This window comes from Prionailurus viverrinus, chromosome D4 (genome assembly GCF_022837055.1).
Source record: "Prionailurus viverrinus isolate Anna chromosome D4, UM_Priviv_1.0, whole genome shotgun sequence".
NCBI classification, from domain to species: Eukaryota; Metazoa; Chordata; class Mammalia; order Carnivora; family Felidae; genus Prionailurus; species Prionailurus viverrinus.
This window is the reverse complement of record NC_062573.1, coordinates 81,308,706-81,332,819: the sequence shown is the minus strand read 5'-3', so window position 1 is coordinate 81,332,819 and position 24,114 is coordinate 81,308,706. Positions and strand designations below refer to the sequence as shown.

The window sequence follows — 24,114 nt, the reverse complement described above, 5'->3', positions numbered from 1 at the left end:
AAGGCCCATGCTCAGGCTTGGGGGTCACGCTGTCTGACAAGTGTGGACTGGATGTGACAAGGAATTGGAGCAGCCCCAGACAAAATGAAAGCTACTCTATTTGCTTGAGTAAAGGAGTGATGTGGCTTGGCCTCTGTAAGATGCCAAACACTGATAAATTCTCTACTCCAATGGCCTCTCAGACCTAGTCGACTCAAGTACCAAAAGACCTGGCTTGCCACATTCCCATGAGCCACTAGTCACTTGTGAAGAACAGGCCAGGGTTGTCTGGAGTGCGGGCTGCTTCTCCTCCACCCTGGAGTCGGGTGAGGAACAGTGGAGGTCTGGGTTGGGCATCCGGTTGGTGGTCCTGCTTTCCTATTCATCACGGACTGGAGAATATTGCCCACTGGTACATCCACGGGTCTCCAACCAAGTACCAACAGGCAAAGTCAATGGAACCCCAGGTTCTAATCCTCACACCATGACCAAAACCCCCAGTAAATCCATTTCATCACCCTATCTTGGCCCCCTCACCTCAACCAGGTGAGTCCCACCCCCACCTTGGGCACGGCCAACCCTGTGGTGATTCCGTATTTCCTTGGTGTTTCCTTTTCTCCATCTGCCTTTGATTTTCCCACTTCTTCCTACCTCCTCTACTCCATCCTGCCTACTCCTTCCTTTGCTGTTAGCACTTTGCAGTTCCACTCAACTCAACATAAAACTGCCTGCCAGCATGGGCCTCACTGAGGATGTTCCCAAAACAGACGACTAAGCAGAAAGTGGCCACCTTGGCTCAGTCAGTTAAGCGTCTGGCTCCAGCTCAGGTCATGATCCCACGGTTCATGGGTTCGAGCCCCATGTTGGGCTCTGTGCTGACAGCTCAGAGCCTGGAGCCTGCTTCCAATTCTTTGTCTCCCTCTCTCTCTGCCCCTACCCCACTCATACTCTGTCTCAAAAATAAACATTAAAAAAAAAAAAAAAAAGGAAGTGGCCACCTCACGGGCTTTTGTGACCATGAGAATATAGGCACATGACACAACTTAAGCTTTTGGGTTGTTTTGTTGGGTCTGCCATTAGTTATGTCCTTCACCACTTTCTTATCAGAGAAGATTGAAAAACCAAACAAACAAACATGAAGTTTAGCTGTCCTGTGAGGGCAACTTGAATTTCCATACAGCCTCCCGTTGCTCTTCTCCCATCCGCAGGTCTTGCTACAATAGCCCAGCTTCCTCCCACCCCTTATCAACTGCCTTGATGAATACGGTAGAGTAATTATGAAAGACGCTGGCTGGGGCTTACACAGAAGTAGTTGAAGGGTGTTTTTAAAGACAGAAGCAGGGCCTGGTAGATGACAGAAAGGCAAAAGCAATGTTCTGCCATGACTCCCAATAAGATCACAGGTGTATCTGCCCTAAAAAAAATATCACTAGCCTCCCTGAATTCAGAGTGGTCTGTCTTCAGACAGTGAACAGAAAGACCAAGATAGAAAACCAAGTCTAAAATACTAGAATCAACAAACTACCCCAGGGGGTAGCTGGATGCACCAGGAGCTAATCTAGGAACAAGGCAGAGACTGGAGGGGCTGAATGTCACTAAGATGCACCAGCACCTTGCACAGAATGGCTTCTGCCCAGTGAGTAGTACTGCTTCTCTGGAGCATTTAAGAAGGGGCTGGGAACAGGCTATACCAACATGAAATTTCTCCTTTTGGGCAAGATCATCACCACCGCCACCAGAAGTTCCCAGTGCAGAAGCAGCTATGGCAGAAGGAGGGCTGGAAACCACCAGATTCTTCCACGTTCACGGCAGATAGCAGCACACACCCCTTCTACTGCTTGCTGTGATCTGCCTGGAGTCCACTTGTAACCTAAATTGACCGATAGCATTTCCAGAGCTTGCTGCAAGAGATAGAAAGCCCCACAGGGTAGTTATCTGTCGTGTCCAGAGCAACGTGGCCCCTTAGTTCTATGTTTAATCATGGACGGATCTGAGTGCAAACATCAGCAGCACTCAGTAGGACTGCAGCATGGGACTGATGAACGGATTAAGATGTGGTATATACACACAATGGACTACTACTCAGCAATCAAAAAGAATGAAATCTTGCCAGTTGCAACAATATGGATGGAAGTGGAGGGTATTATGTTAAGTACAATAAGTCAGTCAGACAAAGACAATCATATGATTTCACCCAGATGTGGAATTTGAGAAACAAAACAGATGAACGTAGGGGAAGGGAAGGAAAAATAAAACAAAAAGAGAGGGGGACAACAACTGAGGGTTGCTAGAGGGGTGTTGGGTGGGGGGATGGGCTGAGTGGGTGATGGGCATTGAGGGCACCTGCTGGGATGAGCACTAGGTGTTGTATGTAAGCGATAAATCACTAGATTCTATTCCTGCAATCATTATTACACTATATGTTAACTAAGTTGGATGTAAATTTTAAAAAATTGGTTAAAATGTAATATTTATGTTATCAATATTTTACTACAAAAAAAAAATCCATTTTTTAATCATAAAGGAAAAAAAAAAGACCACAGCATGTGCGGTAGGCAGAACTCTCAGATGACCACCCAAGATTCCTGGTCCCTAGCTAATCAAACACAAACCTAGGTACCGTCGTGATCAGGTGACCTTAACACTGATTACCCAGGTAAGCCTGTGATAGGAGTCATTGAAAAGCCATCAAAGCAATGAGCCATTTAAGTTTCCTTTAGCTGGTACCACAAGGAAAGGTCAGATTCAAAGCACAAGAAAGATTCAATGCAACAGCACCGCTGCTGGCTTGAAGATGGAGGGAAGCAAGTCACAAGGAACACGGCCGCCTCCAGAAGCGGAAGGACACCGCCAGCTGACAGCCAGGCAGAAACAGGAAGCCCAGCCCCACAAACCTGAGCAAGCTAGATGCACATTCTTTCCCAGAGCCCAGCTCAGCTGACACCCTGACATCAGCCTTGTGAGACTCTAAGCAGAGTCCAATCAGGCCCACCAGGACGTCCAACCTGGACCACGCACGCTATTCTAAGATACACGCACGAAGACACACGCACACTATTCTAACCTGCTAAGGGCGTGTTCATGTCTTACGCGTAAAAGAAAACAATCATGGGAAGCTCTCCATAAGTGCCATGCCACGGTTCAAAATGGCCTGGCTTTCTTCAACGTCAGGCCTACATGGAAGACGACTAGGGGGCAAAGCCCTCTCCCTACTTCAAAAGCCGCCCGCCCCCAGCTGGAGAATAACACTGGGAATCCGAGTTGAAAGAATTAGGTCTGCTCCTGCCTACCAACCGTGACCCCGTACACACACCAGATGTAGACTCTGTTCGTTGTCAGGGCCATCCTAGCACGGGCCGGGTGTTCCTGCACGTTCTTGCCAGGGAAGCTTTGCAGGACCAGCAATCCTGAGGGGTGCAGATACGTCCCCATCGGGAACGAAGAGCAGGCTCGCCGGAAGAGGTGGAGCCTCCAGGCTCTCGGACCTCACTGGCTGTGATGCAAACTGCTGCTCCCGTGGCATCTGTCTACCTGGGTCCCTCCACGTCAGCAGGGGGCAGGGAAAGAGACACAAACATGAAGCTCATGCTGCATGCTGCGCTCCAGGTAGTAAAATTCTCTGTCTCTGACGCAAGACTCGCGGGACTTCTGCTGGCACCCACGGAACAGTAATAACCTAACTTATTAGCTCGCAAGTAGGGTAAAATTCCAGATTCTGACACTATTATACACAGAAGTTTAAGTCAGGAGATCAATATCGTTACATAATACATTTCAATGGAATAAAATACCCTTCTTGAATTTTCTTAACAAGATAATAAAATCTACATCACACCTGAGATACAGAAAATATCCAATAAGTTTAATCGAGCCCTGCCCTCTCCAGACACTCATCCCCCCACATATACACGTGACGGCCCAGAGAAGAGTGGTAGCTGCCTCCAAGATATCAGTCCGTTCACAAGACGAGGGACAAATTAGTTTCACATTATCAATTTTTGACACGTGCGTTCCACATAAAGAGCTTCCACCCATATGATCTCATTTAATCCCTACCCAGAAACCGAGGCTCAAAGCGGTCAGTCCTCACAGAAGAAACTGTAACGGACCCTGCAGGTCTGGAGAACAGCGCCACGACAGAAGCCGGGGATGCAGACGGAGTGAGCCCTGCGGAGATGCAGGGGCGCGGTTGCTCCAGCAACACAGCTGTGTCCTGAAGGCACGTTCTTCCTCCCCGTGGGCTACGGGAGCTCTTGTCGTGACTGGGCTTCCTGAGGAATGTCAATGCCACTGCAGAAACGGCTAGAAACCACATGACACAGAGAGGTCTTTTATTTAAATGTTCTTTGTTTTTAATGGAAAATGAAGAAATCCTTAAGGTAAGAGGCTCTCCTGTCCTGGATGAATTTGGACTTGGTCCCCTTGGGTGTCCGTGGCAAGCGTCTGCTTTGTCTGTAGGCAGTGGGGCCTTATCTTGTGACAGTATCACTTGAGGGTCTTGCTAAGGTTGGAGAAGCCAACGCCAACGCAGGTCAGCAGCACTTTATCCCCACCCTTGAGTTCTTCGCCACATGGCTTGGTTTCAATTTTAAACATAATCTGGAAAAAGCTCTTCAAATGCCGCAAAAACTCTATCCTGAAAAGGAGGAAAAAAAAAAAAAAAAGGAGGAAGGAGTGAAAAAGGAATTCGATTTTCAAAACAAATTCTCCTTCCCCCACATAGAACCCAAGCTTTTACTTTCACAGATCAAGAATATCTAAAATTAAGAACTGCTCATCAAAGCTCATTGAACAGTATTTCTTCACAGCCTGCCAGTTTCCAAAGTGGATTTAGACAGCCTATAGAGATGCACACGATACAAGATAAACACATTTTTAAAAGGTCCAAGGTGAGTACATGACACAGAAGTCATTCGGTCCCACACAGTTGAGGGGACATAAACACAGCGTTAGTCTTGAGCAGCGCAGGCAGAGAAACATGTACTCCGGTGACTCGCAGCATCATGAGGTAAAAACCAAGAAGATGCCAAAATAGAGCAAAGTCTTTCTCTTTGCTCCTCAACCGCAACAAAACCCTTCCATTCGCTCCACACAGATTTACTGAGTGTCTACTATGTACCAGGCACTGTCCTTGGTGCTGAGGATGTTGCAGTCAACAAAAAATCCCTTCTGTCATGAAGTGTTCAATCTAGTGAGGCAGACAAGTTAAATATTCTTTAAAAGTACTATGGAAATTTAAATAAACAAGGAGGGGGTGGGAGGGAGAAACTTGGATATGACAAGACTTGTGTGTATATGGCAGGAGGCCAGGGAGGAGCTCACAGTAAACATGACAAGGAGTTTCACGGGGCGGTTTCCTGTCATCTCCTTTAAGACAGAATGATGGCTGCATCCCAACAGCACCTTGGGAACAGCAATTGCACGGAAGGACCATGGGACAGGTAAGCGACTTCTACTGGTCTGCCCTAGCCGACTCAACATCTCCCCAAGCTTGCCCAACCAGAAGACCCACCAGGAGTGTTCACTGAACACACAAATTCCTGAAGGTTTTACTCAACTAACAACTGGTAGGGAACAAGGGTCCAGTGGCAGAGCCTGGAAGCACAGGCCAACACAAAGACAGGCCCTCCCCACCCCTTACCAGGCCCCATCTCCCCAGGGCACAGGGGCCAGAAATCTATTGTTTACAAGTAGCCCTAGTGATTCTTTTCAGGCAAGTTTGGGAACACTGGCTTAGTTAAAAAGAGATGGTCTGCATGTCTATAATGAAATATCCAGCAACCTTGTGTTGCCCCCCAAATGAACCATCCAAACTCCCTATCCTGGCCAGATGCCTCTAATGGGCCTGCTATGGAATCACATAAAGAGCTTTCAAAAGACTGATTCTAGACATAAAGACCAATGGGAAAGAATTGAGAGTCAAGAAATAAACTCACATACTTATGGTGAGTTGATTTTCAAAAAAGGTGCCAAGATAATTCAATGGGGAAAGAATAATCTGTTCAACAAATGGTGCTGAATGACTCCACATACAGAATGATGAAGTTGGACCCTCTCTTCCCAGCATACATAAAAACCAACTCAAAATGGATTAAGAACCTCTAACAGCTAAAACTATGGAAGTCACAGAAGAAAACAGCAGTAAATCCTCATGATCTTGGGGTAGACATTGGTTTCTGTGTGTTGTTGTTTATTTTTGAGAGAGAGAGAGAGAGACAGAGCGTGAGTGGGGGAGGGGCAGAGACAGAGGGAGACACAGAATCCGAATCAAGCTCCAGGCTCTGAGCCTGACAGAGCCTGATGCAGGGCTCAGACTCACGAACTATGAGATCATGACCTGAGCTCAAGTTGGACGCTTAACTGACTGAGCCACCCAGGCGCCCCAAGTTTCTTAAATACAACACCAAACGCAGAGTGATAAAAGAAAAGAAAAAAAGCCACACAAAATGAGACATCATCAAAATCAAAAAGTTTTGGACATCAACAGACATTATGAAGAAAGTAAAAAGACAGCTCTCAGGATGGAAAAAAATATTTGCAAATCAAATGCCTGATAAGAGTCTGGTATTGAGATTATATAAAGAACTCTTACAACTCAGAAAACAAAAACAGAAAGACAAGAAATACAATTAAAGATAGGCAAAGGATGTGAATAGACATTTCTCCAAAGCCTTACAAATAGCTAATAAGCACGTGAAAAGATGGTCAACATCATTAGTCAGTCATGAGGGAAATGAAGACACCACTATGGGGTCCCACCTCACACCCTACAGAAGGGCTACAATCAAAAAGAGAGAGAACACAGGTGTGGGTGAGGATGTGAAGCAGTTAGAACCCCCGTTCGCTGCTGGCTGGAAGGGAACACGGTGTGTTCCCAGTCTGGCGGCTAAATCCTAAATAAGAAGCTACCACATGACCCAGTAACTCCCCTCTCAGGTACGTGCACAGGAGAAATGCAGCATACGCCCACACAAAGGCCTGACACAAAGGTCTGCGACAAAATTGCTCAAAAACAGCCAAAAAGGCAGAAGCAACCCAAATGCCCATCAACTGCTGCGTGGCTACACAAAACGGCGGATTATTCGGCCTAGAAAAGGAAGGCGGAGGGGCGCCTGGGTGGCGCAGTCGGTTAAGCGTCCGACTTCAGCCAGGTCACGATCTCGCGGTCCGTGAGTTCGAGCCCCGCGTCAGGCTCTGGGCTGATGGCTCGGAGCCTGGAGCCTGTTTCCGATTCTGTGTCTCCCTCTCTCTCTGCCCCTCCCCCATTCATGCTCTGTCTCTCTCTGTCCCAAAAAAAATAAACAAACGTTGAAAAAAAAAAATTAAAAAAAAAAAAAAAAAAAAGAAAAGGAAGGCGGCACTGACCCAGCCACAGCGCAAACTCTGAAAACCTGACACTAGGGAAGAAGCCGGACGCAGAAGACCACACGCTGCAGGAGCCCATGTATATGAAGTGGCCACAAGAGGCAGACCCTGGAGGCAGAGAGCAGACCAGTGGTTGGCCAGGGCCACGGGGCCCGGGCCGGGCATGGGGAGGGCCGGGGGCCACTGTGAACGGGCAGAGGGCTTCTACCTGCGGTGCCCAACGTGTTCTAAACTTGTGGTTACGGTTACACGACTTCGTGAATACGCTAAAAACCACTGAACTGCACACTTTAAATGGGCAAACTGTGTGGCACGTGAATTATATCTCAACACCACTGATTAGAATACATATATACGGTATTTGTGAAGTTCAGAAGACATACTGAACCTGGCTCCCGCGCTCACACAGTGTAGACACAACTGAGCGCGGGGCACCTCCTGGGGTGCATTTTCTACCCCCTCCTGTCCCTCTGCCCTTCCACCTACACAGGAGGGAAAGGGCAAAAAGGAGAAACGGGGCTGGGACAATCCCTCACCCCGTCCGGCTGACGTGACCAGCATTTCAGGGACTAAGAGAAGAAAGAGTAACTACCCCAGAAAGCAGTTCTGGTGCATGGGGTGCGCTCGCAGGAAAGCCCCTCGCTTCTCGGCTCTCTCTTCATCTCCATCTTTAAAGCGACAGCCCAGGGGTACCTGGGTGGCTCAGTCGGTTGAGCGTCCGACTTCGGCTCAGGTCATGATCTCACGGTCTGTGAGTTCGAGCCCCGCATCAGGCTCTGTGCTGACAGCGCGGAGCCTGGAGCCTGCTTCGGATTCTGGGTCTCCCTGCCTCTCTCTCTGTTCCCCCCCACCCCGCCCCCCGCCCACTTGCTCTCTGCCTCTCTCTCAAAAATAAATAAACATTAAAAAATTAAAGGAATTAAAAAAATAAATAAAGCGACATCCCATCTGCCAACTCTCCGGCGAGGCTTCCCCAGCCGGCAACCTCTCTGAGATAGGACGGCATTCCCGGCCCTGCTCGTGCGCCATGGGCTCACAACTGCCCCGTCCCCTTTGGGTAAAGCACCTCCAGGGCAAAGACCTTGTCTACTGCTCAGAGCCACTCCAGCTGCTGGGCACCGCTGGGTGAGGAGGCAGCAAAGAGAAGTCAGGAGCCAGGGCTAGTCCTGACAAGTGCCGTCCACACTCCCGGCAGGGAGGGGAAGTCGCTTCTTCCCCTGCTGGCTTCCCGGTCTTCTCACCAACTGAACATTTCAGTTTCTCGCTCTCTGTCCCAGCCTCACCACACCCCCCAGCCTGTCCCAGGAGAGAAAACAAACACATCAAACCCTGCTGCATCCGTGGGCAAAGCTTCCAGCTGGCAGCCAGGGGGAGGGCACAGCCACCTCACCCCGTCTGCGTTCTAAGGAGAAAACAGTCTGTTCTCTCGCGGCCTGAGCGCTAACGCAGCCCAGGCACGCTCCGCTCCCAGGGCCTCCCCGGCCGGCCGCACCGTGAATCAGTCGACTGTGCTGGAAAACCCAGACCCCCTGGGCAGCTGGCAGAATCCCCGAGGGGCCCCCGCGTGCTCCTGGGCTCCCGGAGAAGGATGCAGGCCTGCATATTTGCGGCTCCAGGGTATTTGCGGCCTTTGGACCTGGTGGGGTCCACGTTTTACAAGGTGTTCTGCCGGCCCGCCGGCCCGGCTGAGGAAGCCCGCCTGAGGGGCTGGGGGCAGCCTTCGGAATGTCCTCCCGCCTCCGGCCCGGTTCTCCAGAGGCCGAGACCCTAACCACAGGCGACGTTAAATCTTAACGGTCTCCTGAAGGGATGAAACAAGTCATTAACCAAGTCACATCCTCGCCGGCCGGCGCCCTTCTCCGCCGCCCACACCCAGGCCCGAGAGGCCCCACTCCCGCCCCTCCCTCTCCCCCGGACGCCAATGGCACACCGCGTGCCCTCGCCTGCTGGACACAGCACGCGGCCGCCGGCCAGCCGGGAGTGACGTGCGGCGCGCTCACGGCAGCCCTGTCCCTCAGCGGAGCGGCGACCACCTGCATTGCTCCGTGTACCTGCAGAGGTGACTGGGATTCTTTCTACACAACCCCCGCGCGAAGGTCCGAACCCCTGACTTAGACAACCGTACCTGTCGTGAGCTTCTCTGGTTGTTGTTCGGGAAAAAGTGATCTGTTTTTAGAAGAACAAAACCGAAAACGACAACCTCCTTTTCCATGAAAGCCTCCAGTCCGTCTGACAAGCAGGTTTCAGAGAATCCTGGAGCACACAGAGCAGTCTTCCTGTCTATTTGCCAAGTGGGGGCTGTTCCGCCACCATTGTTGGTCAACAGGCGGAGGCCAGTGGGCTCCCGCTCACCTGCCCACCGAACCCCAAGTGCCCGGGACCTGCCAGGTGGCTCGCCCACCTCTTAAACACAGCCCCCGTTGCCTTCAGAAGCCTGACGGAGGCGATGAGAGGTCGCGGGACAGCGCTCTCTCGGGCCGCTCCACAGACACAACCCGGACAGACGGTCCCGCCTCCTGCTCCACCAAGGCATTTCGATATTAGGGTTGCCTGCTTCTCAGGCCTCGGGCGTTGCTCTGCAAGTGGAGGGGAAAGACCCGGGAACAGGAAGAGAACCTGCTCAATGGCGTCCCCAGAGTCATTACACAGCAGCTTTTAAAAAAATTTTTTTTTCAACGTTTATTTATTTTTGGGACAGAGAGAGACAGAGCATGAACAGGCAAGGGGCAGAGAGAGAGGGAGACACAGAATTGGAAACAAGCTCCAGGCTCTGAGCCATCAGCCCAGAGCCCGACGCGGGGCTCGAACTCACGGACCGTGAGATCGTGACCTGGCTGAAGTCAGACGCTTAACCGACTGCGCCACCGAGGTGCCCCTACAGCAGCTTTTAAAAAACACACTGGTGGTGCTTTTTGTGGCCAAACAGCGGCTTTCCCAAAGCCCGCTGGCCTCTGTTCCGAGAGTGAACGTGAGCTCTCAGCCGAACTCGGCCTTGGGACCCGTATCTCTCCCAGCCTGGCTCCCTGCCTCCTGCTGCCTTTACAAACCGAATTTTGTTTCATCTGGAAAACTGACGATATCGTGTGCTTTTCCCGTATGCCAGCTCTATGCTGGGGCTCTGACCGTGTGATAATAAGAGTGCCAGGGCCCTGCAGCACCTCAAGCACCCCCAAACGTCGGTGCGGCGGCGCCCTGCCAGCTTGCAGACAGCAACTGAGCGACTGGACCCAAACAGCCGGGCGTCATTCGCAGGCTATGCGCCAGACCAGGGGAGCCCACCATCCCCATCAGTCAGTGACAAAAGGGACACCAGGCTCTCGCTCCCCAGCTCTTCACAAGCAGTGGAAAGAGGTCATTTATTAAAGTTAGAAAAAAACAAAGTGGCATGATTTATTTTAGACTTCGAACTAAAGATAGAAGGAGATCGTTTTACGGCAGAATTTGAAACGAGGACTCTGAAAAGATGTGGCGTGGCACCCTGCCCCAGGCAGCAAAGTGCGTGGAGCCCAGCAACGTGGATGCAATCCCAGCTCTTACACAAGAGCTCAGTGCGTCAGGGACGCAGGGACTCTGGACGAGACTGTCTCGGTCAGAACCCCACGGCTGGCCCATGTGCCTCCGGGCACGTGGCTCGACCTCTCTGTGCCCCAACCCCCTCACCTGTAAAATGGACAGCGAAGGGTACCTACCTGCTTTTATCACCCCCCCCCCCCCATAGGGTCATCATGAAAACTAAATGAATTCATATTCTGAAAGCACTTCAAACAACATCTGGACAACAGTAAATACTGTAAGTGCTTGTTAAAGAAACCGACCCTACACAATTCTCGGGAATAGTACGTAAGATGGGAATGGTTTGTTTAGTAAAGCAACTGCAGGAAGTTGCTCATAACGGACACAGATTTAGAGTCGCTGAACAGACACTTTATGGTGACTTCAGGCCTGAGAATACCCAACGCAAGTTTACTAGGCCTCCAGGTGTCCAAAGTGACCTTACCGGGATACTGGACTTCCCAGACAGAGGGGATGTGGAGGCAGGAACCTCGCCGTTCAGCACAGACTGAGCTCTGTCAGGCACACCGCACGGCTGGGAGGACTAGGTACCCGGCCTCATTAAAGCCTCATACCACCTCCACAAACCCAGGGCCGCAGGACCACTCAGCCACCTTCACCACCGAGGACACAGATGCGCAGACCCGCTCAGTGCCTTGTCCACGGTCTCCCGTGCTCCAGGGCAGAGCCAGAACTGACACGCACACAGGGGGGACTCTGATGCCTGCGCACCGGCAGGATGCAGAACGCTCTGGTAACCGCAGCCCCCGATCGTGAACAATTTCCAAAAGCGCCAATTAAGATGCTCATTAGTATTTTCCTTGCTGTTAAACCTGCTTTCACATAAAGTGTAAATCCTCCCCTAAACTGTAAAGTTAAGCGTTTTGAGGGAAAGGCAGAACCACCACCGCCAACTCTAACTATCTAAAACTCAACGAAGTCAACAGAAATAGAGCATACACGTACCGGCATGCCATCCAACCCTATTTTATTCTACGGGGAAAAAACATCTCTCTGGCCTTCCTGAAGAATTTCACACATACAGACTTACTTTCTCAAGTAACACAGGGAGCCAACGGCAATCTCCTGAAGTAAGACAGAGGGAAGAGGAAAAGAAGAACACAGAGACCCTTATTTTCCAGAAAGGATTTGAAAGCAAGAAAAAACATCCTCCTTACTCCCAGTGCTCTGTCAACAGACATTTGAAAAGCTATCTATAAAAATCAAAATGTGCAAAGGGCCAGAATACATTTCTTTAAACCAAAGAGGGTCTTGCTTCTGGTTTTCATTAGAAATCTGAGGTTTCAGAAAACGGATTTTTAGGACTTTAACTGCGCATAAAAGTAAGTGCGACAGTTTGACCTCAAAAGCTCCTGAACTGGATTAGGATAAACTGCTCCTCCCAAGTGTGACTGTCCTCATTGAGGATTCCATCCCTTTCCACCCTTCACCGTATACAAGTACGATGTTAGCTTCGCCTGCTGCGTCCCTGAAGGACATGTATTTCTTCCCACCTTTGCCCCTTTGTCACTTTGGACCACCAGAGCCTTCCACGAGGATAAAGGATCCCAAACAGGGGCGCCCGGGTGGCTCAGTCGGGTGAGCGTCCGACTTCGCCTCAGGTCATGATCTTGCGGTTTGTGAGTTCGAGCCCCACGTCAGGCTTGCTGCTGTCAGCCTGTAGGCACAGAGCCCGCTTCAGATCCTCTGTTCCTGTCTCTCTATCCCTCCCCCACTTGTGCTCTCCCAAAAACAAATAAATAAAATTAAGAAGAAAAAAAAAAAGGATCCTAAACAGATCCTTTCAAAAATACAGCTTTCAAAAATAAACCTCCTTACCCCCACGCTAATGCTAGCTTACCAGAAAGTACCGAAAAGAAGGTAGGCAGTCCTTTCCCACCCATGGCAGCCCCTCTTACATGAAGCCCTGGGAGGCAGGTAACCCAGAGGACAAATGTCCTGTAAGTCCGAGCCCAAGTCTTAAAACACATAATTTTACAATCTGTCCTATTCCTCTGAAGCTCCATTCAGAGCAGACCGCTTTGTTTTCCCAGGAGACGGTATAATTTTAGGCAAGGTTTCTGGAAGACAGGACACTGCAATTAATGTTTGGTGAAAAGTGAGTCAAGGAGGACACAGGAACTTTTAAAAATGTCAGTCACATCTTGGCCATCTCCGCAGGGGCTGCTGACTTGAAAAGATTATAAAGGCCCTGTAGCCAAACTGAAGAAAAAAAAAAAAAATCTCCTAAAGAAAAAAAACCGTCAAGGAAAAATAAAAATATACATTCTGTTTTTCACACCACGTTCTGCCAAACCCCATGGCCCACGACCACATGCATTTCAAGACAGGGCCTGGTGCTGTGTAAGCAGGAGGCCTTCTGCTGCCCTGAGGCGGACAGATGTGGGCAAAGCAACAGCGGTGAGAACGGCTGCCCGGCTGAAGGGGCCATGGCAGCTGCAGACTGTCAGCAGCTTCCAGGAAACTCTCTCCGGGAAGCAAATCTCTGCACTCGGGGGTGCTGTGCTCCTAGCCCTGACCTCCTCCTCCCCGAATGCCTGAATTACCAAGTCTGTCTCAGCAATGCTGACCCCTGGTGTGAGTGTGCCATTTACTCAATTTCGGGTCCCATGTCCTGTGAGATACTTTAGATGAGTTATTGGGAGATCGTGTGGTCCTCACCGGCTTCCTGCTTACCAGTCTTCCCCCACTGTTAACAGAATGGACTCTCTCTCTCTTCCACCTCCCTGTTCAAAACAACCTCCCCCCATTAATCAAAAAAAAAAAAAAAAAAAAAAAGAAGCCTCCTTAAGAATGTCTTTTGAGCTCTTTGTCTCCAGGCCCCTGGAGCCATGGCGGAGAACGCAGCACCCCATGGCTGCGCTCGCCCCCTCTCTCAATGTGATGGCACCATCATTCTTCAGTTATCACAGTACTGTACCTTTCAGACATACAGCATCGGTACCATGATAACCGAAAAAGGACAGTTCAGTCTCATATCTACCTGAAAACTTCCTCCCATGAGGCCCAGCCGGCCCTGCTCCCCACTCACAGATGAGTACGAATGATCTCGAGTGGATAAGTACACACTCGCAGACATCAGCGCTCCAACAGGCTGTTACGGCAACCTCAAGTACTATCAGTGGGAAATGCTTCTCCCCCTGTGCCGTGTGTCACTGAAGTCTTCTGAGAGCTGCTCTTTTTGGAGAGTGCTTGCTTTAATGCCTGAGCCGTCAACTCTGGAGGACACCCACAGCCTGAAACTCACCTCTCTAACTTCCCCGCTAGTCCAGCAGCATGCCTATGAACTCTGTCTCTTCCTCCGGCTTTCCAGCCTGCTCACACCCTACCATCTTGGACAAAAAGACAGTCCTTTTTGCCACAGCTAAGGAAAAGAGGGATTTAAAGAACAACAAAATCCAAGCTATTAACAGAACCTTTAGTTTACCTAAACCTAAAGTTTACCTTTAAAATGGAAACAAAATCTAAAGCACAGACAAAACAACTGTCTGGTATTTCTCACGTAACTCTCATATCATGGGAATGACACACAGGAATGATGAAGCTACAAGAAAGGATGTGAAGCAAAATCCTTGCTAAATACCGGGTTGAGGGTGACAACCTCCGGTTCATGTAAGCAACGGTACGAGAAAGCGTTCACGGCGACACGCTATACGCAGTACGACACCCGGGTGGTTTTGTCCAACTGCAAGATTGAACTGGATGGCACGGCGCAAGGTGGAAGAAAAACGACTCACGTGTAGGGAGACAGCGGTCCTAGCAGGACTTTGGAGACATCCTGCTGTCCAAGGGTCATGAGCAACAGACCCAGGCTTTGGTTGGTCGAGTCAACACATCCACCCTGTAAACACAAACACTTTCAAGATTAATCGTTCTACCAACCAGAAAATGGAAAACCAACAAAACAGAGAGAAGGAAACAAACCACAGACACCCAGAATATCTGAAGCACAGAAGAGCAGGCAACAAAGTTCAAGCAATAATGAAACACAATACCGGTCTTGCAAGAGCGATCCTTATACCAAGTAACTTCAAGGGGGTAAACAGTTAATAAAAACAACTGCAGGGGCACCTGGGTGGCTCAGTCGGTGGAGCATCCTTCGGCTCAGGTCATGATCTTACTGTTTATGAGTTTGAGCCCCACGACAGGCTCTGTGCTACAGCTCAGAGCCTGGAGCCTGCTTTGGATTCTGTGTCTCCTTCTCTGCCCCTTCTCCTGCTTGCACTCTGTCTCTCTCTCTCAAAAATAAATAAACGTTAAAAATTTTTAAAAATTAAAAAAAAAAGAACTGCAATCGCGGAGACTACGAGAATGAATAGACACTCAAGTCTACTGAGGTGCATCTAGTGAAAAACGCCACTCTGCCTTTGTAACTAAAGCCGCGGCAGGACATACGGGCAAAAACGTGTACTCGGTTCCATAGCTGAATACCTAGGGCTAAATGAAGGCTGCTTCTACTGATCTGATCTGTCACAGAGCACCACAGTTAAGGTGACGTGAATGGAACATCACCTTCCACGGGCACCACCTGTGCACACACTCTGTCACACTCAGAAACGGCCGGCCACGCTCCAGGGGCCTCCACCTCTCCCTGTGCACGCCTTAAACCTGGGCAACGACTACGATCACCCCCTCGGTTCTTACTGAGGGTGCGTTGTTCCCCTCCCCCCAACTCCTCCTTCCTTTTCTTCCGTATCAGAACGCAGAACAAAACTCTCTCCTGAGATGCAACTGCTTTGGTTGCCCTTCTTCTCTCGCTCTTGAATTTGTCCACCTCTGCCGCCATTTTGCTTCAGCAGAGGCTTGCATGACAGCTGCTGACATCTGTGCCCTTCAATTTGTCTTGATCTCTCATCATTCCTCCTGGGGTAATTTGATTTCGAACCATTCAAACTTAACACTGTCCACAATGAAAGCAGGATGACCCTGGATCTCTATGTATTTGGCACACGTCACCGTAAGAAACCCGGTTTCCAACACAGTGCATCCCTGTCCGAGGCGAGGCTCTCTCGGACTGTGCACCCACTGTTTATGTGGGTACGCCTCTGTCCTCTGTTAGTGGGGGCAGGGTAGTGGATAAGTCAGTTTTCAGGCATAGACATTCTCTGTGTCACACTCTGTGACAACAGTCAGAAAATAAAGGGGTTTCTGCTACAGCTGGCCTTTATGAAAATCCACTGCTCTTCGCAAACCACTGGAGATAGTAAAGGACAATATTCACCTCGTTTAGCAAATTTTAAGAAGAGTTACTGCGTACGTATTTCCATCTACAAAGGAAAACCTGACCCACACGGAGAACAGGAGGCCCAAGGAAACTAACTCTGTTTGACGGAACTTGCTCCCTCTCACAACTGTCTAAAGTTAAACTGTTCTCTTCAGTCTCTCCTTCTTATCACTGTGTTGCTATTCTACCACACTCACGGACTTCTAGTATGCGCTAGACCGATATTTTAGTGCGATAAATATGTCAGGGTCTGTGCACAGGATACCACGGAGGGAGTGATGGGGCTACCCCGAGGCACGGGGTGTAGAACCTGTACTGAGTGGCTCTGGTCTTGTGGCAAAGATGATACAGGGGCAGGAATAGGGACAATTCAAGTGCAGCCGGTGCTATGCAGCAGGGGGGTGTGGCCACCGGGGCTGCCAAGGTGAGCAGGAGAGGGCTGTCACCCGGCTGGCAGCAGAGGGAGGCTCTGGGGAGGGGGACGGGAGCTGGCCCTGGAGGGGACAGCAGGAGGATGGGGGAAACTGGACCCAGGGCCAGCAAGGAGCAGCCAGGAGGCCAGCGAAGTGGCTGCCTGCTGTCTGCAGAGGAGAAGGCGAGACCTCGGGGAGAAGAGGACGTACACAGACTGGCTTTTCTAACCAGGTTGAGTTGAGGGTTTTGACTTTATCTTGGGAAAGTGAGAAGCTGGAGAAGGTCTCTGAGCACAGGGGGGAATCGATCAGATCAGTATCTCAGGGGGAGACCTGATCTACAGAAGATGCTAGAGAGGCAGGCGGACGCGAGGAGGGCAGCAGGTGGTGGCAACGAAAGGCAGACGAGAAACGCAGGCCCAGAGAGCCTGCGGCGTAATCAAGGGGGCCTGGGAATAGAGGAGACATAAATGAAACGGATTAGACCAGAGGGTTAAAACGTTGGTAAAAAATAAGCAGCACCCTCCAAGGGATGGATTTTTTTTTTAGGTTTATTTACTTATTTTGAGAAAGACAGAGACTGTGTGTGTACAGGGGAGGGGCAGAGAGAGGGAGAGAGAATCCCAAGTAGGCTCCACGCTGTCTGCACAGGAATGCTGGGCCTGACACAGGGCTCGATCTCACGAACCATGGGATCGTGACCTGAGCTGATATCGAGAAAAAGAAGTTGGACGCTTAACCGAGCCACCCAGGTGCCCCCAAGGGATGGATTTTATGACTCATTTAAACCATATCATATCACACACCTATGAAAAATTATTCAGGAAAGCATAAAGTGTTTTCATCCTTTTGACAATTAAGGATCACAGACACACACACAGTTTTCTCAATGATTAAAAACAAAGGCAAAAAACCTGGTCCAGGCATAAGGCGATGGTATAAAACAGAACTTAACTGGAGCGTAAAGAAAAAATAAAATAAAATAACCTAATCCAGATTGCACGTTTCCTCTCGGGTGGACTGACGATGGGCTGTGCTCTCACCCAGAGGCTTACAATCTGCTCTTTACAGGGAGGTAACATACACTCCAGCTGTGCTCGTGGGCCCCCACTGGGCTATTCTGTAACGTGATGCTTCTGATGCCCCCAGGTCAGCTAGAAAGAGACAGCAGCGTCCCCACAGTCACAGAGAGCGCCTGCCAGTCACCACAGGATGCAGTCTTCCCTCATAAATGCCGAGATGACAATCTTCCTGAACTAAGTAACAGGCAGAGCGAGCTCTCGATCATTCACTCCCAGCTTCCCGTTACCACCCATCTTTCAAATATCACTCAATGTAGCACCAAACATTGGGCTGGTTTAGCATCAAAAAAGCGGAGGCCAGACTCTAGCCGCACAAGAACCGTGTTGAGATACTTCCTCCTCTGGGAGGATTTCATCCGACAGGGTGATTCCCTTCCTCCACTGGTTCCCAGGTGAATCACTGCGTACAGACGATCGAGGCACTCCGACGCAGACAGGTACAGTCTGTCCTCCATTTTAACCAGATGGACGTTAAATAGAGCCATTTCAGACCTGGAAATTTCAATCAACTCTGAAGAAACAGTTCATTCTTACTTGTTCCACCCTGGGACCGGTAACATATTTTCAAGAATGCTGACTTGGATCAGGGGAGTAGACGGCGTTAATAAGCTGTTTTCCTTTAGTGAGGCCTGTACAGGGATCAATACCCATGGCCCAAGCATCACCCTACCTCAGAGGTTAATCAGCTACAGTGGAAAAAGGAAGAAAGGAAAGAAAAAAAAAAATCACCACTCTACCCGCCTTACTGGTCTTATTTCACTGGGCTCCCATGTGAGTTTTGCTGCTTTAAACACGGCAAAGCTTCCCCGGGAGACTCCAGAAAAGTACCATAGAGATGTCTAGTGTCCGAGAATAAATACACAGACAAATACAGAGACGCAAGGCCCTTCAGCTAGAGAAGAAAGACAGGTTACAAATGCTACACGCCATCTGGTAGCGTATCACCCAGAGTATGGTTCCCACTTGTGCTCAGTTCTAAAACGTGGGCCCTCGCATCCACAGCAGGGCAGTGACCGTCCCTCAGAGCCTGGATTCTGCACGTCAGAGGGAAAGCCTGGGCTTCCTGACATGGAGCCAAGACAAAAGGTAGTGCAGGGTAACAAATCCTGGAGCCAGATCTGGGACTCCCCACTAAATAAAGTGTGTAAGGTCACGAAGAATGTATTTTCAGGTGGCTTCATCTTATTTTCTCCTGCCATCATTTTTCCTTCCTTCCTAATTTCTTCCTTGCTTCTCTGAGGTCACCTCAACTATCTTAGGAAACAGCATGTGAGCACACACAGCGTGTGTGCTGCTTGTCTGGACGGGCAGAGAAAGCACCGTGGCGACAGAGAGGGCAGGCCATGTCCCACTCCCGCCATCCCACGCGCGGGCCCTTCCAAGCCCCGACCACGCTTGGACGCAGGACTGCCTTCCCAAGACATTCTTCTGTGCTCGAGAGCACGCTGCACAATGCGGCCTGTTGATATTATTTTCTATCTGAACTGTCACATACGAATCCAGATTTCCAGTTTCTCTTGAGAAATCTGAGAAGAGCGCACCCCCATTCCCCTACGGCCGGACTGGGGGAGCCGGGAAATGGCACCTGTGTGGTCAAGGCAGTGTCCGCTCTTCACCTGGCCAGTCACCACCAAACATGCTCCGTTTTTACCTTCTCTCTCGTTCCAGTTCTTTCCTCTCCCCATTAAACTTACCTGCTCTGTATCCCAAACCACAGGGGCTGGATCTCTGCTCACTGACTAGCTTACCTAATCTAGTAAACTAGTTAATGCTAAACTGCTGAATGCGTAGGAAGAAGTTAATTCCTTGGCTCACGCCCTCGGAGGAGAAGAAAGTTGCTAAGGAGTAAGAATGAGAGACAGCGAACCGCTCCCTGATGGCACCGCTCCCAGACCTGCAGAGGCCGAGACGCACCCTATAGATCTCTTCGAGCAGCAGCTTGGCGCAGTTCTGGCCGAGGTCCTCCGGAAGCACGGCAGCACCCTGGCCCTGGGGGTTGGAGGCCAGCTCGGCACTGAGGAAGGCGCCAGTGGTGGTTTCCGCAACCAGCGACAACCCGAAACCCGGAGACCTGGAGATTCAAAGGCACGGACGTGAGTACGGCTGATAAAGTGGGGGGTGCACACCTTTCTGATGGCCTTCTATCTGGCCACGCCAAGCCTTGCCAGCACTCCCACCGGCTTACACTAGAAATACAAATGACTTAGCGAGAGCACACAGCGCGGAACCAAAGGAGGCCCGAGTCTGCGCTGCTTCTCCTGCCTTCCCCCTCTTCCCCCCCCCCCCCCCCCGACGCCTACCCTGTGAGAGACCCCACTGTGAGAGTTTGTCCCACTGACGTATAAAGTAGCGTTAACAAGGGCTACCAGATATCGAGCACTGACTGGTGGCCAATTTCTGAGCTAGGGGTCTGACGCTGTAAGTCTGCAAGGTAAGTATCACCATCCCACGTAACACGTGAGAAACAAAGCAAGCTGCACCAAGTCCACACCGCCAGCAAGTGACCGAGACGCGTTTCGAAGGCAGGTCTCCCAGACTCCAAAGCCTACGAGAGTTCTCTACCCACAGTACTGGGCCCTCAACCAATCCAGAAGGAAGGAGCGGCCTGGAGGCCACCTGAAACATCAGGCTGTTCATCCCCCGTGATGAGGAAGTACCACACGAGCCAGAAAAGGCCCAGGGAAGGCACACCTCGGATGAAGGAACATCCCCACCTCAGAATTCATTTGAGATAACCAGCTAGCACCGCGTCCTCTTCCACTGTGTTTCTACTACCAACAGCCAGAAGCTAATGCCTTTCTTGTCCAGAATCACTGCTGACTCATTTGTTCACGCACCCCAACAAACAGGTGGCAGAAAGCTTCTGTGGCCAGGATGTGGGGCACCACGTACACGAGTGTTCCTGCTCCTAGAGAGCTCAGCGACAACCAGTCTGACACAAAACAAAATCGGTCCACAAATGATAAAAACAAGTCTCTCTCCCCTAAAAGTTCCAAATTTAACACCTCACAGATGTCTACTTCGCCCGGTGCCTTTTAAATGTGTACTTCCCAGATGTACACTCCACATACAATCACGGCACCCACGTGCCTCCTTTAACCCAATTCAACACATGTGTTCCTGAAGCACTTTCCACGTGTCCGGCACAAGACTAGCCAAGATACCTGCTTCAGAAAAACTGTGCATAAAATCATAAAATTAATAGTGTTTCAAACGCACTAAGTGAGCTCACTGTATGAGAGACCTATATTGGTCAGTCCTAAATTTCTTAAAAGAAAATGGTGTCTACGCAGCCAAGGGCTGTTAACTAACACCTTTGAGGACAAAGGTTCTGGGTGCTCCGAGTCACGCTCTACAGTGGACACCGCGCCACCCAGCCATCACGCCACGGGACAAGCTGAAGTGGCCTTCAAGTCACCTGACCGGGAGGAAGGCGCAGCAGCTCCCTCAGCGGTACAGGCGGAGCCACGAGAGCTTGCAGAGTGGAAAACAGAGGGACGCAGAACCAGAAGATATGCTGCCTTCCCTGCCTCAACCCACTCACCTGCAGTTCCCAAGAATTCTGGACTCTTCCATCTCTGAAATTTTTGAAGTGTGTGTAGTTGTTGTTCCAATAAACTTCATGTTTAATCGAAACTGCTCCATTTAACGCTGTATTTGTTGCAGGAAAAACAAAGGACTCGAGAACCTACGAAGCTCCGTGTGCATTCCTCCAGTAGCTCCCCTCCAACCTGGGGTGTGTGTGTCCTCGGGCCTGTTATGCTGACAGAGCAGCTGGTCACCAGGCGACCTCACTGAACATCTGCATCAGTACAGTTTGCAAGCAACAGCCTCCAAAACTTCCCAGTTGGTAAAGGACTAGATTTTTTTAAGGTCCTGACTGCGAGGATCAAAATGGGCCAAGGGGAAAATGCATACGCTGGTCAACGAGCTGACAGAGACCACCCGGAACCTCTGGTCGCCGGGCTTCCGGGCCTCAGCACCCGCTCTCTCAGCCTTAGAGTCAGCAAACCTCACTACAGGGATCCCCCGCTGAACTCGAAGAGGAGAATACCCCCCTGTGGCTTTACACTTCCATTACAGACAAGGAAGGTCACCATGAGTCCTCTGCAGCTTGAGATGTAGAAAACAAACGCTCGCCTGATGTTATGCACTGCTCTTATACGTAATTTTTTTAAGTGGGGCTTGGAGTTGATGACCCACGAATCTCCATCACGCCCACATCTTGATCCCTGTGTGAGCTTCCTACGCACCCTTAGCAAGGACAGGACTGAACTGCACACGGGGGTCAGCTGAGTCGATGGCATTACAAACAGCTGCACCACAGCCGGGGGCAGCATGGCCTCAAGCCCGCTCTGCTCTATTCTCAGCCACCCTTTGGTGGAGCCAGAGGCCAGACCCCTCAGACAGCTGCTGCTGCACTGATCCTCCCCCACCGCTCTGTGATCCCCCTCCCCGGAGAATGGCCAAGAAGGGAAGAGAAAGGGAACCTTTTCTGCAGCACCTACTACGTGCCAGCCATTGCATTAGTGGCTGACGCGGGTGATCGCTCCATCTTTACGGTGACCTAACGGTGCCGGCACCATCACTCCCACCATACGAGTGAGGAAGGCACCGGTGGTTTCGGAGCAGTGCCCCAAAGGGGTCCGGGACCATCACTGACATTCCCAACTACCAGAGGAAGGGCCAGCTGTGCACACAAATCCTTTCCCAACCACAGCCTCCAACGTCTTCACCTCTGCAGTGCTGAACCATGAGCCACCGCCACGTGGCTGAAATCACCTTCGTCACTCCCGTGGGCCTTATCAAGGTCAGAAATGCCACATCACCCTCACCCCTCCTTTGCTCTCTCCTTCGGCCGAAGTCAAAACAAAGCTCAGATGCAAGGGCCACAGACAAGGGCGGGTGTGTGCTACTTCCTGCTCAGAGAAACACCGAGGTCTGAACTCACAAGTCAATCCCTGATGTTCTTATTTTTAGGAGACACAGCCTACAAGCTGCAGACTCCCCAGCGTTAGTGATCCTGTCGTTCACACTGAAATGATTCAGCAAAAATAAGAACACAGAAAACCCACACACAAGTAAAGCCGATTTGGCAAAACAGTCACTGCTAACTAGAAGTAGAAGGAATACACAGGTGTTCACTGTGCTAGCCTTTCAACTTCTCTGTGTATTTAACATTTCCATAATAAAAAAATTAGTTCTTAATTGCTTGCCTAACTTACTGGTTTCTAAATATACAACCAAAAGCCTAAAACAAGTATTTTCATTACACAGATCAATATTAAGTTTTTATTTTCTAAAGTGAGGTTTTCTACAAAGGTTTAATTAAACCCAATTCCAATCTGCAATAACAACCCTCTCTGGCTCTAAGAGTGTTGGTCCACTCGATGGAGAGGGAAGCCAACTGGCTGGGACCAGTGGCAGAGGACATTTTCCCCTAAACTGTTACTTACTCAGGGTGGGAGAACTTGTTTACTTTATAAACTTTTTTTTTTTTTAAGAGTGAGAGAGAGCACGCTCGAGAGAGCACGCACAAGTCAGGAGAGGGGGAGACAGAGAGTGGGGAGAGAGAGAATCCCAAGCAGCCTCCACACTGTCGGCAAGAAGCCCAACTTGGCACTCGATCCCACGACCCCCGGATCATGATCTGAGCCAAAATCAACAGTCGGACGCTCAGCCACCTGGGCCACCCAGGTGCCCCGAACTTGTTTCGTTTAATTTTTTTGTGGGAACAGATGTGATTTAAAGCTGGAAGCACCTGGGTTTTAACTCCCCCAGGCCAGGGTCTGGACCCCTCATCTCCAGCACTGGCCACTGTGACACTTTCCATGTGGCAGGCGCTCCAAAGATGCCTGCAGGTGACAATGGCAGTAAGTCGGGAGGAAATTAACTCTGAAATCATTCCCCTCTGGCTGCCCTGTAGCACAGCTGGCAGCTGTCATTTCGATCAGAACAGGACTGGAAAAAGGCTGGGGTAGCTGCAGAATTAGGCTCTAGACGTGCACACTTACTTTCCAGAGCTGACTCCTTTCATGTGGTCTGTGTAAATATAGATATCGGGGATGAACTTGTTGAGGATGCTCCTTGCAGAATCCACGATCCTGTTTGCCATCTGCGGGGACACACGCACGGAGTACCTGCAGTCTGCAGTTAAGGGTGCGTCCTGCTCACACTCCAGGACAGAGGAAAGTCAGTGCTGAAGCCAGCAGCTATCTGCGGAACTGTAACACATCGGGGCTCCCAAAGCCATCCTGCTTTCCACCTGTCTTTAATCGCTTAGCTTGGTAACACTTTAACTCAACTTTTAGAGCATTTTCATCAATTGTTATCGTTACTAGTATGTAACTTGTATATTATTATTATATAAAAAGATCACAGTGAGAAACACCCAGATACAGAGAGTTGGAAAGTATAAAATAACAAGTTCCCAACCCTGCTCTAGACTTCCTACCCAATGCCCCTCCCTTCCCCTAGA

At 50.2% G+C, this 24,114-nt stretch overlaps 1 protein-coding gene across 6 annotated transcripts in view; it reads right to left on the bottom strand.

Annotated features, from left to right (window-relative positions):
• Positions 1-3,820: 3,820 nt before the first annotated feature.
• The window catches only part of RCL1 (RNA terminal phosphate cyclase like 1), a 97,950-nt gene continuing 77,656 nt past the window's right edge, over positions 3,821-24,114 (bottom strand). For 3 of the 6 annotated variants that reach the window (XM_047830822.1, XM_047830820.1, XM_047830823.1), the window contains 4 exons: positions 23,651-23,776; positions 19,551-19,707; positions 14,655-14,758; positions 3,821-4,615 (listed from right to left, as the gene is read on the bottom strand). In XM_047830822.1, the coding sequence (XP_047686778.1) occupies positions 4,465-4,615; positions 14,655-14,758; positions 19,551-19,707; positions 23,651-23,776 (538 nt within the window). In that variant the 3' untranslated portion in view covers positions 3,821-4,464. Of the gene's footprint in view, positions 4,616-14,654; positions 14,759-19,530; positions 19,708-23,650; positions 23,812-24,114 lie in introns of all 6 variants that reach the window. The other 3 variants (XM_047830824.1, XR_007146429.1, XM_047830821.1) reach the window with 3 other exon arrangements.